Source organism: Pseudonaja textilis, chromosome 1 (assembly GCF_049901715.1).
Source record: "Pseudonaja textilis isolate UNSWEBS1 chromosome 1, rPseTex1.2, whole genome shotgun sequence".
Classification (NCBI taxonomy): domain Eukaryota; kingdom Metazoa; phylum Chordata; class Lepidosauria; order Squamata; family Elapidae; genus Pseudonaja; species Pseudonaja textilis.
In genome coordinates, this window is record NC_141990.1 from 62,942,218 (window position 1) to 62,958,518 (window position 16,301).

Sequence of the window (16,301 nt, forward strand, 5' to 3'; positions counted from 1 at the left end):
ATGGGCCTATAATTTGTCCTGAGAAGCCTTGCAGAGGCCTTTTCAAAGCCTCTGAAGGCCAAAAAAGGCCTCAAACCAGCCCCCCAAAAAAAATCAGCTGTGAGGCGTGCACATGCACAGTGAAGTTTGCCTGTGGTTCTCAAGCTAGCACAAATGGTTCTGCATGCCACTTGTGGCATATGTGCCATAGGTTTGCCATCACGGTTGTATAAGATCAGTTATTTTTAAAAGGAATTGCTATTAGAGAACATTCACTCATTTTTTAAGAAAACATACATCTTAGAAATCGTTTTTAATTTTCTATATACAACTGGAAATTGAAATGTAATAGTAGATCATAGATTATATTCAATTATATATTCTGCCAGTCATAGGAATGAGTACCACCAGTGGATAGAATTCTCCCTCTGCCATTCACTCCATCATCACTCCATGTCTCTGCCATAGGATTTGGATGCATGGTTTAAGGTGGATGGACATTGTGAAGAAAGAAAAAGAAACAGGTCTGCTCACAGGAAATCAAGAGGAAGTTTTGTATTTGATAATAAGATAATATATTCCTATCAAATATGGTATAAGACTCCAAACTGGAGAAAGTGTGTGCTCTTGTATTGTATGACAAAGTAATGTAGTCATTCCTGGAGAAAGAAGTTATTAGTATTTTCTAAATGAGCAGTATTCAGATACTTACCTTAAGATAGTTCTATCATTCTGTGGAATAAATATTATAATTTGAGACTCTCGTGGATGGCTTCATTGGAATATACATATCAAATAGTAATGAAAGCAACATATTGATTATTCATTTTAAAGAAATACTACTCTGGTTATTCCAAATTTTCCAATATATTTTTATCCAATTTTGTGCAACATGTGTTCTCTTCCTATAACTATGTTATCATTTTAGCTGTTGGTGGAATTCTTCTTAAAGAAAGAATGGCATAGCTAGATTCATTTTTATGCTGATTCCACTTAATTTTTCACTGAGTATTTTTTTATGCTTTTTTGTTCTGATGTTACTGTGGTTGGGTAAATCTTGAATTAAAGATACACACACACTTAAGATTTTGGTGGTTTCACTGTTGAGAAGGATTTATCCTGTTCCAACACCTCAACAATTGTTTATTATGCCGTTAAAAATCATATTTCTTGTATTATTGTTACTTGAATACTCATGCTAAAATAAATATAGCTATTAGGTTATAATTTCACAGTAACTGTTTAAACTTATTTTGTACTCTGGGCATTCTTTTTGTAGAAATGGGAATTCCATCATCTGTGGATCTAGTGAGCAGTGACCCAAGCCTTATGGTAGCATCATTTAACACTGGATATACAAGCATTTTTAACATGGAAACAAAACAACACATTCTTACCTTGGAGTCCAATATAGATACTAGTATGTATTAAACACTGCAACAAGGGTTGTGGGGAGAGGATATTTGTAGGATCATTGTCATTATTTTTAGGATACTTTAATTTGTTGAAAACCTTCAAAAAAAAGCTGATGCAGTGTGTCTATATGGCTGTCAAATTATCTAAGCATAGTGGAGAAAATTGTAATGAAGTGTTAAAAAGCAAATGGAATGAATGAAGAACAGAATTTGTTTTGATTTGGAATCACAGAAGGAAGGGCTATGGAATTGATTAAGCCCCACAAAAAAACAATTAAAGGGAACTTCTTGAAGAACCCTTAACAAAAATTGCCACCAAGAAATAGAAAAATATAGAAAGAAAATTAGTAAAGAAGCAGCTTCTGATATTTTTTTGACGGCACTTACAAATGCATTTATATTTTATCTTTCTGACTAAGATTATACCATAAATTTCTTCTTTCTACAGATTACCTTTTCTAATCTTCAAATCCATAAATCACAGTTTATTTTTCTAATTTTTAAGCGAAAATTCCATAAAGGATTTCTAGTTATTGACAAATGTATTTGTTGATCTTTCTTTAATCAAATAAGTTAATTTTGCTCTTTCTGCTAGTTCTGTCATTTTCACTAACCATTCCTCTGTTGTGGATATTTTAGAAACTTTTCATTTTTGTGCAAAGAATAGTCTCGCAGCAAAAACTATTTATATATATATATATATATTTCTTAAGTTTTCGTGGGTACTTACATGTATGGTATTCAGCTTTGTTCGGAATTTTCCCACGTCATTATAGTTGTGCTTTTAAAGTTGTAGCACGTTTCGGCAGAATCTCATCTGCCATCATCAGGCTTCTGTATAGTGTTCGTCACAATACAGAAGCCTGATGATGGCAGATGAGATTCTGCCAAACATTGCTACAACTTTAAAAGCACAACTATAATGACTTGGGAAAATACCCGAACAAAGCTGAATAATTAATATATGTATGTATGTATGTATGTATGTATGTATGTATGTATGTATATGTATATGTATATATGTTTGAGCTGGAGGTATCGGGGGGGTCCATTTGTGCAAACACCTGGGCACAAACAGACCCCCCCCGGTACCTCCAGCTCAAACACACCCCAACCAGGCACCCAGATGAAACCTAGCTTCCTAATAAATGATAGCCATCCGTTTACTCAGAGCCAAGCCACACTAAAAGCCTCCAGTACAGAAAACACAATGTTGCCAGCCAATCAAGACAAAAAAAGCCACAAAACAGACAGAAGATATTAGAAACACCAATCAAGCAGAACACAGCAAATTCCAAGACCAATAAACACAGACCAAGACTCCCAACCAATCAGGATGAAGAAAAAACCATTCTGGCACAGCAGTAGGCTAGCACCAAATTTAAAACCAAAACGGCTGTGAAAGTCTGACTCATAGATGAACACAATACAGAAGCCTGATGATGGCAGATGAGATTCTGCCGAAACATTGCTACAACTTTAAAAGCACAACTACAATAACGTGGGAAAATACTTGAACAAAGCTGAATACCATACATATATGTATGTATGTGTATGTATATATATATTTATTTATTTCTCCATAGCTCTTTGTTACTTGACTGCCCATTAATCCCAGCAAGAAAATTTATGATTTCAGATGAATGTTGATCTTTAAAGTTGTTTGTATTATTGTTATGTTTTTGAACCCAGGAATGATAAAATGACCCTTCATGTTGTGCACATTTTCATAATAAATTTGAAGTATCTTTATATATTCTTGAAAATTGTTCTATATCAATGCTACAAAATTTTATCAAATTTTGTCTTTTAGGTTACAACATAATGTAAATTTGAATCTTTTTACCCCATATGTTCGTATTGTTCTATCATTATATTGTGCCCAAAATTCTTTGTCCATTTAATCATATGGTATTTCATTTGTTCTTCTTTTGTGTGCTTTATGTAGGAATCCACTATGTTTTTAGAGAGCCTAATAACATAAAGCAAACATAAACCATTTAAATAATGTAAATATAATTGATTGGGTCCTGAAAATGTTTTTTCATTAGAATGGTCTACTAGATGAGGCCATTAGTGTTTCAGAATTTTATGTGAATTGAATATTTTTTGGAGTTGATTTTATTTTCATGTGTGCTTTCTGTCAACAGCGGTTAACACTTCTTGCCAAATAAACAAAGTGATCAGCCATCCAACTCTTCCAATAAGCATCACAGCCCATGAGGACAGGCATATTAAATTCTATGACAATAACACAGGTAAGTAGCCTGTATAACATATCATAAAACCCAAAATACTATGGGATCACCTACAATTTGAAAATAACTTTATTAAGTGGTGAATATTTCAAGATCAGTATCCAATTTAACCACTGACAGACAAAAATGATTGTAAGAAAAAAGGCTTGTTGGCTGAGCAGTGCAGCCTATAGAATTAAGTGGGTAATGCATTGTATTTATGGAAGAAATCCCTGATACCTGTCGTTGGTTCACATTTTTTTAAGAGACCTGGAGAAACAATTTATATTAATGTGTTCTCTACATAGGGCAAAATGAGATTGCTGTTAAAATCTGTGGTGGTTTTTTGTCCTTTGTATAATCTTGTGAAAATCTTCCAGAAAAGATTTTTAGGCTGTTTTTGCTCAGAACGTAATAAAAGTAAATTTGTAAATCATATCCCTTAAAATGCTTGTAGTTGTTGTTTATAATTCTTACAGTATGTGCCCAAAGGAAGAAACCTGTAGTGCAATCAGGACTCAGCTTTACTGAATACATTTCCGTTCAAGAATTAACTGTTTAGCTTGGCAAAGAAGCTGATTAAAAGTTTGTGTAAGCAACACAATAACATATTGCAAATGTATTTACAGATTCTTCCTTCAAAGCTATGTAAAAGTTCAGGCTTTGTAAAGTTACATTTCATACCTTTGGGAAGTGCAGGAGAGAACTGTAAAGATGATGCTTATCTATTCCTTTGGGAACTAATACAGATGTGGTGTTCTGTGACTCAAGTATCAGTTTTGAGAATCATACAGTAAAGGTGGCACTGACAAGAACAGTGCATAATTAGGTGATTATTCAAGCAAAGAGAGTATGTTAAGAATAGGATATTCTGTTTTGGGCTAATATATGGTACAATATAGATGTTTAGTGTGAGTACATGTCATTTTACATTTCTAACTTTCTTTAATATCTTAAGCGTATTGCAAGTTCTAATATATTTTGTATGTTCAACTGCAAAGGGAAACTGATCCACTCTATGGTAGCCCACTTGGATGCAGTCACAAGTTTAGCCGTCGATCCAAATGGCTTATATTTGATGTCCGGCAGTAAGTACATTTTGTGTTTTTAAAAGTGTCTTGCTAACAACAGGATTGGTTGCAAAAGTAAGAAAATGTTTTTCTCCTTTAGGCCATGATTGTTCTATACGCTTATGGAACCTTGAAAGCAAAACCTGCATTCAGGAATTTACGGCTCATCGCAAAAAGCACGATGAATCCATTCATGATGTGGCATTCCATCCCACCAAATGTTACATTGCCAGTGCAGGAGCAGATGCACTTGCCAAAGTCTTTGTATGATGCAACACTTCCCTATCCTTCTAGCTGCCTTGTACATATCTATAAATATATATGTCTATATCTATAACATAAGCTGTACAAAAGATAAGAGCTTGTAACCTTTAATTCGTGAATGTTAGCAATTGCTTCTGATTATATGATCTCAGTCCTGAGAGCTTGGAAACTCCCTATTTCAAGCGATCTGTGGAAGAACCATTTTAATTTTGAAAGTGTCCTTTTTTGTCTAGGCTGGCATTGGGCAAAATGAGGTGCTGTCTCAATTTATGCAGCACACAGGCTAACAGCTTGCTTGGGTATTAGTGGATAAGATTCTCCCAACCTGGTGTACTGCAAAGGTCTTGAGGCTTGCAATTCTTAAGAACTTCCAGTCAGCACTTCTACAGGACAACAAGTTGGAGGGTGTAGCAAACAGATCTTAAGTTAGAATGTTCCCCCTGTTGGAAATTCATGCAGTTCAGATCCTTGAGACAGTTAATTCATTGTGTCTTTTTCTAGCACTGAATGGTTAAATGAGTCACAGAATCTCAGCCTGTAGAGTCTTATAATAGACAGGTTGGATTTAAAGTATTGACTATTTAAAAATGAATGTGATACATTTTCTAAAATTATGTTAAAAGAAGATATGTAAAAGGCTTATAAATGTAAATTCTATTGAAACTGTTAGAAATGAATGTTAACAGGTGGCTGGAACCACAGTATATCACCTTCAATGTAACTTCTTCTAAGATGATGGGACATATGTTTACAATAAGGATCTGGTTCATTTCGGATGCTAATGACTATTCGTTGTAGAGCTAAGGAATATTACATATCTTTCCAACTACTCAACAAAAGCGATTTCTAAATTTTCTCATTGGGATGCTTATTGGTTTGGAAAACATGTGTGTGCTGTTTCCTGCTTTCTAAACTGTACTGCATCAGAACCTAATAAACCACACAAGAGCAGTACTGTTTGGAATATGTGAGGTGATTGATTTCTATTTACCATGGACAAAACCTATATGAAACAACAATGCTTTCCTGACCTCTGTCAGTGATTCCATAATGTCTGCCAAAACTGGGAGAGTATATGCCGGTTCAAGCTGCAAGTGTCCAAAGGTAGATGGTGTTCTTCTGTATGCATTATTCTCTCCCCTTGCCTGCTGCCCACAATTGTCATGGCTTTATATAGCAGGCCTTGAAGTGTTGGGAATATAGGACTAGATTTGCTTTTTGAAAGTACTTGAAACTTAAAAAGGTTGGCCATCTTTGGCTATTATGTTGTGGTACTTTTAATGGATATTTTTTGTAGGTTTGTTACAAAAAACCCAAACCTGTTATAGTTGTTTCCTCTCCTACAAAAACTGATTAAATAGGATTAGCCGTTACACATTCATTATTTTTGTGATTTTGTGTCAAAGCAGAAAATCCAACTGCACAAAACACATTAATCTATGTGTGACTATTGTGTATTTCCCTTTACTAGCTTGATATCCTTATTTTTTAAAAGGATATTACAGATGTTAAACTGTGTATATTTTGTGTATGTGTGTATATATATATATATTTATATATATGTATAAATATATGACAGAGATTGTAAGCAGTATATATTATAAGTAAGGGAAGATTCTATGGATAATTTCAATGTTTTAGTATGAAAGTTCTTGAGACTTAATACAAAGGATAAAACATAAATAGTATTGTGCTTTTTGCTTAAAGCAACATAATACAAAATTGCTGATGTTTAAATTGCTGTACATATCACTAATAGGTCAGTATATTTGATTAAATTATGAATGTAACAAATGTTCCTGTTCATTGACAGAAGGATGTGACATCCTGCTCAGTGAATTTTTGATCCAAGAGAAATGACTTTTAAAAAGAAGCAAATAGCCAGAGTTTTGAGGTGCCATTGAGCAAACAAAATGTAGCCTTATGAGGTTGCAGGCTCTGTTGCAGATTCTTTGTTTGTCTTTCAGATTGCATATTACAGTCTGGATTGTACTAAATACAGATATATTCTGTTGCAGTTGAAAAATACCCTTTTTAATTGATAAGCTGTTCCATATATCTTGCAATCTTGGATTGCACTTCTGTTATGTACTCATACTCATTTTTAGATCTGTTTGATCAATGTGTATCTTTTCTTTATGCTATTCAAGTTAAGTTCATCACATCAACTGCCTTCATTTAACATACTGTCATTGAAATCATGTCTGATTATTTAAATGTTTTGCCCATGCAGCTAATCAGGGAGAAAATGCTGAGCATATGCTTGTTTACTGATACTGTAGCTATTGATTCGTGAAGAACAGGAAGAAATGTGTGAACTAGTGCTGCCCTTACACCCTCCATAATTTATTTCAAGAGCACATTTCCCCCCCCCTTTTTTCCTTTTATCCTTTTTCAAACCAGGCAGAGAAAATTTAAACCTCCATTTGTTGTTTGAAACCAAAACAAAAAAACCATTAACTGCATGCTAAACGAAACCCTGTACTGTAAATCAACAAACTGAAAACACACAATGGTAACCATGTGTCATAGTAATATATGTGATTTACAGGTACCCATATATATTTATCTTGTTGATCGTCTTATTAAACCAATTGTTTAAAGTCCTTCAAAAGTACAAAAGTGCAGCTTGGTTGTAGTTGGATGGATATATTTTATTTCTTCTAGTGTATTACTTGACATTTCACTAACTGCCCTCCTGGACAATAGACAGATTTGGATTTTGCATGTGCAGAGCAATTTTTGTGCATACATAAAGTTATATTTTAGTACATGACTTTTCGTTAAGCATTAACAGAATGGCAATAGCTTATGTTCTTTTTGCCATATTTATTTCAGAGAATCTAAAGAAATATCTTAATGTTATGATTAATTTGAATTCTTTGAGTATTTGCATTTAAGTCTCTTACTTCGAGATAACTGGTAGTAGTCTTGGTAGTACCAGAAGTGATTTTCATCCTTCACTGGAAACGGTGGTTTGTTTCTTGTGTTTTATACTACAACTAAACTGAAATGAAATCCCTCCCAAAAACTATAAATTAAATTCCTGAAAAAGAGTAGAAATCTTTCTGCATTTAGCATGGTAACAGTAACCATCATAGACTGCTTCAACAAATATGTACAAGGATCTACATAGTTCATGTGATCACTGTATTTATCATGGATACAAACCTTAATATTGGCTTGGACCAACAGAAAGAAGTAATGAAGTATGTGTGATACTAATCATGAACCTCTCAAACTATTCTTCGATTTGACATAATGTTGTGAGAGTTTTTTTTCTTTATAAAAATGGCTTTCATAATTCCCTCTATTTTCTTATATATGCTTACTTAGAAGTATGATCAACAGGATTCACTCCCAGGGAAACATACATAGAATTTGCAATATTTTTATTATACTGGAAATCGTTTTCATAATGCTTTGTAATACCAGTTTGCCTAAATTTTGGTTAAAATCATTTAGGTTTCAGTTTCATCATATTAGGAGATTTTGCATCAACAAAGAAAACGATTATGATGCTAGATTTTAGGGATATTTATAACAAAGAATTCTTCACTGAATATTACTCAGTATCTGCTAGTTTTAGTCCAGGAGTTATTCATAATTGTTATAAGTATGCACTTTAAAGTTTTCAATATAGTTTGTCATTTGGTTAACATCAGATAAAGATGCAAAAAGTGGAACATGCCAATTGAGAATTAGTATAGCAATTTAAAAAATAAACTTTTAAAAGGCAAATGGCACAAACTTTGTGAAGCATCTTGAGTAAATCTGTCTACCAAGAAAATTTTCTTGTAATCTTCTGTTATTGCAATTAAATATGAGGTAAAAGTGATGTGGTAATGAAGGTAGTAACTCTGGGTAGTTGCTAATAAAGTATGAATGTTTTGTACAGTACTTGCATTCTCTGTTGAATAAAATCTAATGGACCTTTCTGTAGTAACACTATACAGAGCAGCTTTACTCAACATTGCAGCAACAAATAAATGTCCTTTGTAATATATATTTATGTACATTGGGTGCTAATAAATACTATTTTTCAACACCTTCGTATCTTTGCATTTGACACAGGCACACGAATGTATGGATGTAACAGGTTGGAGAAACCACTGAAAATGTAAGGTTTAGAATAGAAAGATAAAGAGCTTCTTTATAAACTGATTTTTGCTCCATAGAAATACAGTGTGTTTTGCTTATAATAATCTTTGTTTGCTGCCGCTAAATAAAAATCAAACCTCAGTAGGGGTCAGTCTCAAAAAGAATTATGCTGTTGAATTCTCCTAAATTTATTATTTTACGTTATTTATTAAGCAAAACAAGGGACCGGGGAGTTAGATATATGTTTTAAGTCCAGCCAATTCTGGGAGTTGAAGTCGACATATCTTAAACTTGCTGAGGTTGAAAAATGGTATCATGCTGCAGTGTAGATTACTATATAGGTGTTTTTGAGTTTTCTAATCATGGACCGGGAATGCCTAACCTATACGTTTGTCAGAGAGCTCCTGCATAGTATTGCTATGAAAATTCTTGAATTCCTATACAGAAATGCTAATCTATCAGTTATATACATCCAAGTTAGCTGGAGTCTATAATTTCAAGAATACATAGTACATGATATCTAGGAAAAGCAACGTGATGATCAATGCACATGTACACTGAGTGCTTCTGTACTGGAGACAAATTCCTTGTCAAATCAAACTTGACCAAAAAAGTTTTGCTCAGCTCAATTCAATCCAATAATATATCAATACCGATTTTCATGTCTAATGTGTGTTGGGCAGTGTTGTGTTTCAGGATTTAGTGACCACAACAGGACTATCACCAACAGCTATGGCTGGCATTCATTCTAAAATACATTTTGGACTGCTATACAGGACATAGGCAACTGTGCAGGGCTCAATTAGGCACCTGTTTTTATAGCCAGGTGTCCTGACTTCTGATTGGTGAAGCTTTTTAAAACAAAACTCTTCAATGGAGAAACATTTCTTCTGATCTGTTGTGTGGCAGGCCTATAAATGATATAATTTGATAATGACTGGTTAGAGCCACTTCAGATACCTTTGAGATATTCTAATATTCACCTGTTATACTTAAAAGGATAATTTTAGAAATATGCTGCAATTGAATTGTAGTATTCCTGCGAATATGTAGTTGTCATACAGTGCAGTATTAGTTTGCTTTAGTACTAATCTCATCCCATATTTGGATTATTAGCATGAAACAGAATTCTGATTATTCAGAATTCATCAGAACAATAGTAATATCCACTTAAGAATTAGCCACTAAAATGTTCATTTGTAGGGCATGCATAATTTATATTGTTTCCATGCTGAAAACTTCATGGACCAATAATCTCATGCAATATAAGAGTATTTCATAAGAAGCCTGCGGGTCTGTTCAAGCATGCAAGGAAACATGATTTTTTAATTGTCTCCTCTTGGGAAAAAAATGTGAACAAGGCAGAGTGTGCACACGATAGCCTCTTTTGAATATTAAACATGAAACATTTTGCTTTTTCATTAAAAAAATGTTAACACAATTTTGTAACTTTTATTGGAAAAAGTACCACATCTTACAAAAAGCTATTAGAAGATAGAAGATGGAGCTTTGCTCCCTTTTGGATATATAAGTTCATAGGGGGAAGGCATGGAATTGAGATTCACAAATTCATGGTTCTTTCACAAAAAGTACAAAGTTCCTTCAGTACTCAGCTGAATACATTCTTTGCACCTGCCTTCACTAAGGGAAGCAAAGCAAAGATAATGGGCTAAAACAACATTTCAGAAGACAAAGAAATGAAGTATAGAAAGCTGATAACAATTACTGACCATTAAACATTAAGAAGTGCTCAAGTGACCCTTCACCATATACTTGTGAAATTGTTGGTTTCCCCACCAAAATTATCTAATGTAGCACAGTAATTCATCTTCATATGGGTTCTAGAAAGAGCCAGTTATCTTTAAAAAAAAACCTTTAGTAAATACTTATAAAATTACAATTAATGTCTCTTTTTGTAAATGGGAAAAATAAATATGAATATAAGTATATATTTCACCTTCCTGAAATAGAATCAGTCTAGTTTAATATGTCTCACTATTTGCAATATCAAGAAACGTGGATTAGAATGGTTCAGCCGAAATACTCTATATATGTAGAGTATTTTCACTTTCAAGCTACTTTTGTAGATTTTTTTCTCTGTATGGAAATCCTAGATAAGCCACAGGAAACCACTATTAGGGCTCAACCTCTATTTAGTCTACTAAGGTTGAAAAAAAATCTATTATAAATATTGTGTTTTAGAATTCAAACGCTAATAGTCATTTGCTGGAGTTTTTATTTTTTAAAGGAAAACATTGTTCCCAATGAGACTTATGATTGATTGGATGTACCATGTTTGTAACCGTTGTCAAGATTAGTCAGCCGGCTGCTCTCCTTACTTATATGACAATGAATGGAAAATTCTGGCTATGCTGTCTTCATGAATGTAATAAGGAGAATGATGATAGTGAACTTATTTATATCTATCTGCTTCACAATTTGGGCTCTTGTTACAGACTGATATACAGCTGAAGCACATGAAATGTTAGTAAAGGAAAAATACAATATGCTGAAAACTATTCCTTCAGTACATGGTTAGCAGGCCACAGATACATGTTTTTTTCATCATACTGTCTATATTTAATCAGTGTCTTGTTTGCTTCTTATCATTTACATGACTGCCAATACCTGTAATTAAAGGTTAGGATCCAAACTACTTTACAATATTCCAAAGTGATAAGTCAGCCTGTTTCTTGACTTCACCACCACCCTGGGAAAGTAATGCTATCATCATTAAAATAAAGGTGGCTTTGAAGTCCTCAGAAATATTCCATGGCTGTTATACTGAGAAGTTAAATTCATTGACTCGGCCGGATAATTTTAAATAAATAAACTGCTATTGGCCAGTTTGTTATCAGGTCAGTTTGGAAACAAGTAAAGTGAGGTGTGAGGTGAGGGGAAGCATCACTTTATAGCTTCCATTATGGTTATGCTTGGAGAGCAGATCTGAAATTATCCTTTAGGTAAAATTTCTCATCTGGCATTGCCTGATATATCGGAGGCAATTTCAGTGATGCAACCCTTGTAGCTGGATGCAATCAGTTCCGTGGCTGTGAATTAAACTCTGTACAAATATTCTGAACGATCTTAGGAACAAATCTATAGAGTCTGTCAAATTCATCCACAAAGAATGAATGTTCCTTATCAGGGTCAGTTGCCACAGCTTCCAGTTCATCTTGGGCAGCCCATGCGATTCCTATTGAGTAAGCTATTACACCTGCAGGGGGGAAAATAGACCATAATGGATCAATGCCTTTTTTTAAAATTGATGCTGCATTCATATCTTAATAATAATCCAGATAGGATATGAAAAAAGAAAAGACGTATGCCTGTTCAAAAGGAGAAATGCAAGTCCCCATTACTCCACAATTGTGGTGTTTTTATTTTATTTTTAAGTGGTTTTCAAGTACACAGAACCCCATGCTGAATTTCCCATCAATTGAGAAAACAGTGAAAGGATAAAAGGAATAAAGAAACTTGAATTTGGTGTAACCGAAGAGCAATTTCCCACCCACTGTAACTTATACTAAGTAAAGTTGTGCTATGCTTTCAATCCAAAATTGATCTGCTCCCAATTCAGCATTTTCCAAAAGAAGCGGTGTCTTTTCTTAGACACTTCCTCCATTTAAATGATTTCCCCCCCTGCAATTGCCCAGTTACTATGTCAGCAATTTGTTTAAGGAGTTGACAATATACATACTATACACAGCATAAGATATTCCAGGCCAGCCATGCCTAAAGGAACTAAATCTTCAACAATTCCACCTAACTCAATTAAACTTGGTCCTCATGCGATCCAAGAATGGTCTGTCAATTATAGCTGCGGGGAATTGGGAATGCTAAACTTAATCCTAACTTGGACTTCTGGGTGGCTTAATTTAAATGCCCTCTTCAGATCAAAAGCCTTAGACCTGGCTAAACCTTTCTGAAACGAAAATGTAATAACAGGTGGTTACCATTTTGGTGTGCTGCTAAAGCTGGTCCCCTGACATCATCGTACGATCTGCCATCTGTAATCAAAATCATGATTTTCCGCTTGTTGGGTTTGGATTTGCTGAAGAGCTGCTCAAAGGCGAAGTTGATGGCTGCTCCAGTGCTGGTTCCTCCACTCCAATAGTTGATTCTCTTGATAGCATTTAGCACCTCCTGCTTAGTGCTGTGCTTGTTAAAGTCAAATTCCAGCCTTTGTTCATAAGTGTACTGCACAGCTCCAATCCGGGTATCTGTATCAGAAATCTCAAACTCTTTGCTAATATTGGCTACAAATTGCAGAATGGTGCGGAAGTTGCCTGTGCCAACGCTGCTAGATCCGTCAATGACAAACCCAATGTCGGCTGAATTTAGGCAGGTTTTGCTGCAAGCCAGACGGTCAACATCACAGACTCGTTTCACTAAAGGCTGCACTACTTTGTACAAGGTAAACCAACTGGTGACATGAATAGAATAGTATCCATTGGTCCTGCATACAGCCTAAATGATAGAATTTAAAAAATAATAAAAGCTTTATACCATAAGTGGATCACATGGAATCTTCAAAAATTACTGTAGTAGACACCCTGATTTCCCTCTGTTTACATGATTTTTGCTCAAGAGTATAATTTCCAGAAAATAAATTTATACGTTTCTAGGTTTAATCTTGTAATATCACTGATCTGGAATTATTCCAGTTTGCAGTTGGTCTCCATCAGTGTTCTAAGATCTGAAAACAGCATTATAGTTTTAAAATAGCTTTCTACAAGCAAGAGGATCCAGATTGATGGGGCAATAGGCTACATTTGTAAACCTCTCAGAGAGTGCTGTATAGTCAGAGCTATTCAGCCACTTCAGACAGATTCTGGAGAATTGGTAGCAGAAATTTTGAGTAGTTTGGAGAACCGACAAATACCACCTCTGGTTGGCCCCGGCCTCATCTATTCGCTGCCTCCTGATCAGCTAGGTCTTCTTTTGTTGCCCTGCACAGGAAAATGGAGCTGGAAAGCAGGTTAGTGGGGTGGGGAGGGGATGGAGATTTTACAGTATCTTTCCCCTACCATGCCTACCAAGCCACACTACGCCCACTAAGCCACGCCCACAGAACCGGTAGTAATACCACCACTGTAAACTACTTTGGAGTGGTATGTAAGTCTAAGTGCTCTTGCTATTGCTACTGTCTTGAACTCTATAGGAATTCTTTCACACAATTTCCAGCCAGCATCACCAATGTACACATTGGGTAGGAAATTATAGGGATTGAAGTCCAATACATCTGAAGGTCCTTGGATTTTTTTTTTTTTATATGAGATCAGTTTTAATGCTGCAAAATCGGGATTTTGTCACTCATTGAGATGGGTGACTTTATAAATTGATTAAATAAATATATAGATAAATAACTTTGTTCTATTCTATGAATAGATCGCATAGTCATGCAATTCTTTACTTTGTAAAATGTAGCTACCATAAATTAGTGCATACAAATTTGTGCTGCATTCATGTCTCAGAAGGGCTCATTGTAGCTCTGCCCTAGCAAACTTAAATAAAATCAGAATTAGTTATTTGGTTGGAGCCTGTCCAACTTAAAAATCTAAAACACTTCAGAGTTCAGAAGAAATGTGTTTCATGGCAAACCTATGAGGGGAAGTGCCCAAAATGATCAGAAGGTGTGTCCAGGAAAGAAAAAGTTATTTTTGCAATTCCCAAAGACCACTTTGCTTTTTGAAGGAGACTTCCTTTGCCAAGCCTTCAAGAAGAATCCCAGCTCATAAGAATACTACTTAATTGAAAAGGCATTCTGTAAAATGCATCCAGTCTAAACTCTAGAGCTTATGAAGGCAAGTTCTAACTAAGGTACATCCAGAGCTTTCATGTGTACAGCAATAAATTCATAAATAAATCCACCTGGAGCAGAGGTGGTATTCAGCAGGTTTAAATGTAGATAGTCCTCAACTTACAAACATTCATTAGTGAGCGTTACAACGGCACTGGAAAAGGTGGCTTATGACCATTTGTCACACTTATGACTGTTGCAGCATTCTCTGGTCACATGATTAAAATGTGGATCCTTGCTTGGCAGCTGGCATTTATTTATGGTGGTTGCAGTGTCCTGGTGTCATGTGATCACTTTTTGCAAACTTCTGACAGGCAAAGTCAATGGAGAAGCCAGATTCACTTAACAACCAGGTTACTAACAAACAACTGCAGTAATTCACTTAACAACTGTCTTGCTTAGCAATGGAAATTTTAAGCTGAGTTGCAGTTGTACGTCGAAGACTATCTGTATCCACTATTCAAAAACAGTTTTCATTGGCTTTGTTTTTAAATTTAAAAAAGCATGGTATCTTTAGTGTATATTGCGTTTTCACAATGTTTGGCAGAACTGAGTCCCAGGACCGTGAAGTAATTACTTTAGCAAAACAACTATAGACTGTTCTTGTCTGATTCTGCCATATGTGGCAAAGTAATCAGACCTCGTATTTTCCCACAATAATACCTGCACACTCCAAAATCTGCCACTTTCCCCTTACCTTGTCCACAAAGTTTGTCTCAATGACATTTTTCTTTTCATTTTCATCGGGTCCTTCAATGGTGACAAAGAAAATGTTAATGCCAGACTCCCGTGCCAGCCTGGAGGCTTCTTCTACCTTATCGGTGGGCCATCCATCCACCAACACTACAGCCACATTGGGGGCACTTCCTCGGTTGCCGTTGGCATCTTCAAAGTAGTTTTTGTTAATAAAGGACAAAGCTTTTCCTATGGGAGAGGGTGGCAGAGGAAAAAGAATTGTTCATTTGTTTAGTAAATCTTGAAAAAGCTAGTTCCTATTTATTTATTTGGCATTGTATTGGACGTTATTAAGACTAAAAATGATAAAATGGAGGACAGAAGCAAACCCCAACCAAAAAAACCCCCAAAGCCAATATCAAGATGCAGCAGATCAGTAGGAAGCTTCTTATTGTCAGGATCAATTAGATGTAAAGCAATTATCTGCACTGTATTTTTGATAGGAATACATGCTCTGGTTGAAATGTAAATAGAAATAGCATTCATCCTGAAACAACAGCTGAAATAAAACTTCTGCCTACATTATGATGGAAATATTCGTATCCATTAAAAACACATGATGCAAATATTTTTCTCGACCAAATGTGTCTGAGACTACAGATGTATATCAAGTTCACTTACATATCTAATCCAGTTGCCTCTTGAAAAAGCACCTTTGGGACATCCATTACCCGGATGACTGAGAATCTCCATATAT

The 16,301-nt window shown here is 35.0% G+C and overlaps 2 protein-coding genes across 11 annotated transcripts in view; one reads left to right on the forward strand and one right to left on the reverse strand.

Annotated features, from left to right (window-relative positions):
* Positions 1-9,013, forward strand: part of STRN (striatin) — a 43,351-nt gene extending 34,338 nt beyond the window's left edge. For all 5 annotated transcript variants that reach the window (XM_026695485.2, XM_026695486.2, XM_026695487.2 and 2 more), the window contains 4 exons: positions 1,259-1,399; positions 3,545-3,652; positions 4,633-4,719; positions 4,802-9,013. In XM_026695485.2, the coding sequence (XP_026551270.1) occupies positions 1,259-1,399; positions 3,545-3,652; positions 4,633-4,719; positions 4,802-4,971 (506 nt within the window). In that variant the 3' untranslated portion in view covers positions 4,972-9,013. The remainder of the gene's footprint in view (positions 1-1,258; positions 1,400-3,544; positions 3,653-4,632; positions 4,720-4,801) is intronic.
* Positions 9,014-10,498: 1,485 nt separating this feature from the next.
* Positions 10,499-16,301, reverse strand: part of VIT (vitrin) — an 86,568-nt gene continuing 80,765 nt past the window's right edge. For all 6 annotated transcript variants that reach the window (XM_087936174.1, XM_026695484.2, XM_087936188.1 and 3 more), the window contains 3 exons: positions 15,567-15,793; positions 13,023-13,536; positions 10,499-12,283 (listed from right to left, as the gene is read on the reverse strand). In XM_087936174.1, coding sequence (XP_087792300.1) covers positions 12,105-12,283; positions 13,023-13,536; positions 15,567-15,793 — 920 coding nt within the window. In that variant the 3' untranslated portion in view covers positions 10,499-12,104. The remainder of the gene's footprint in view (positions 12,284-13,022; positions 13,537-15,566; positions 15,794-16,301) is intronic.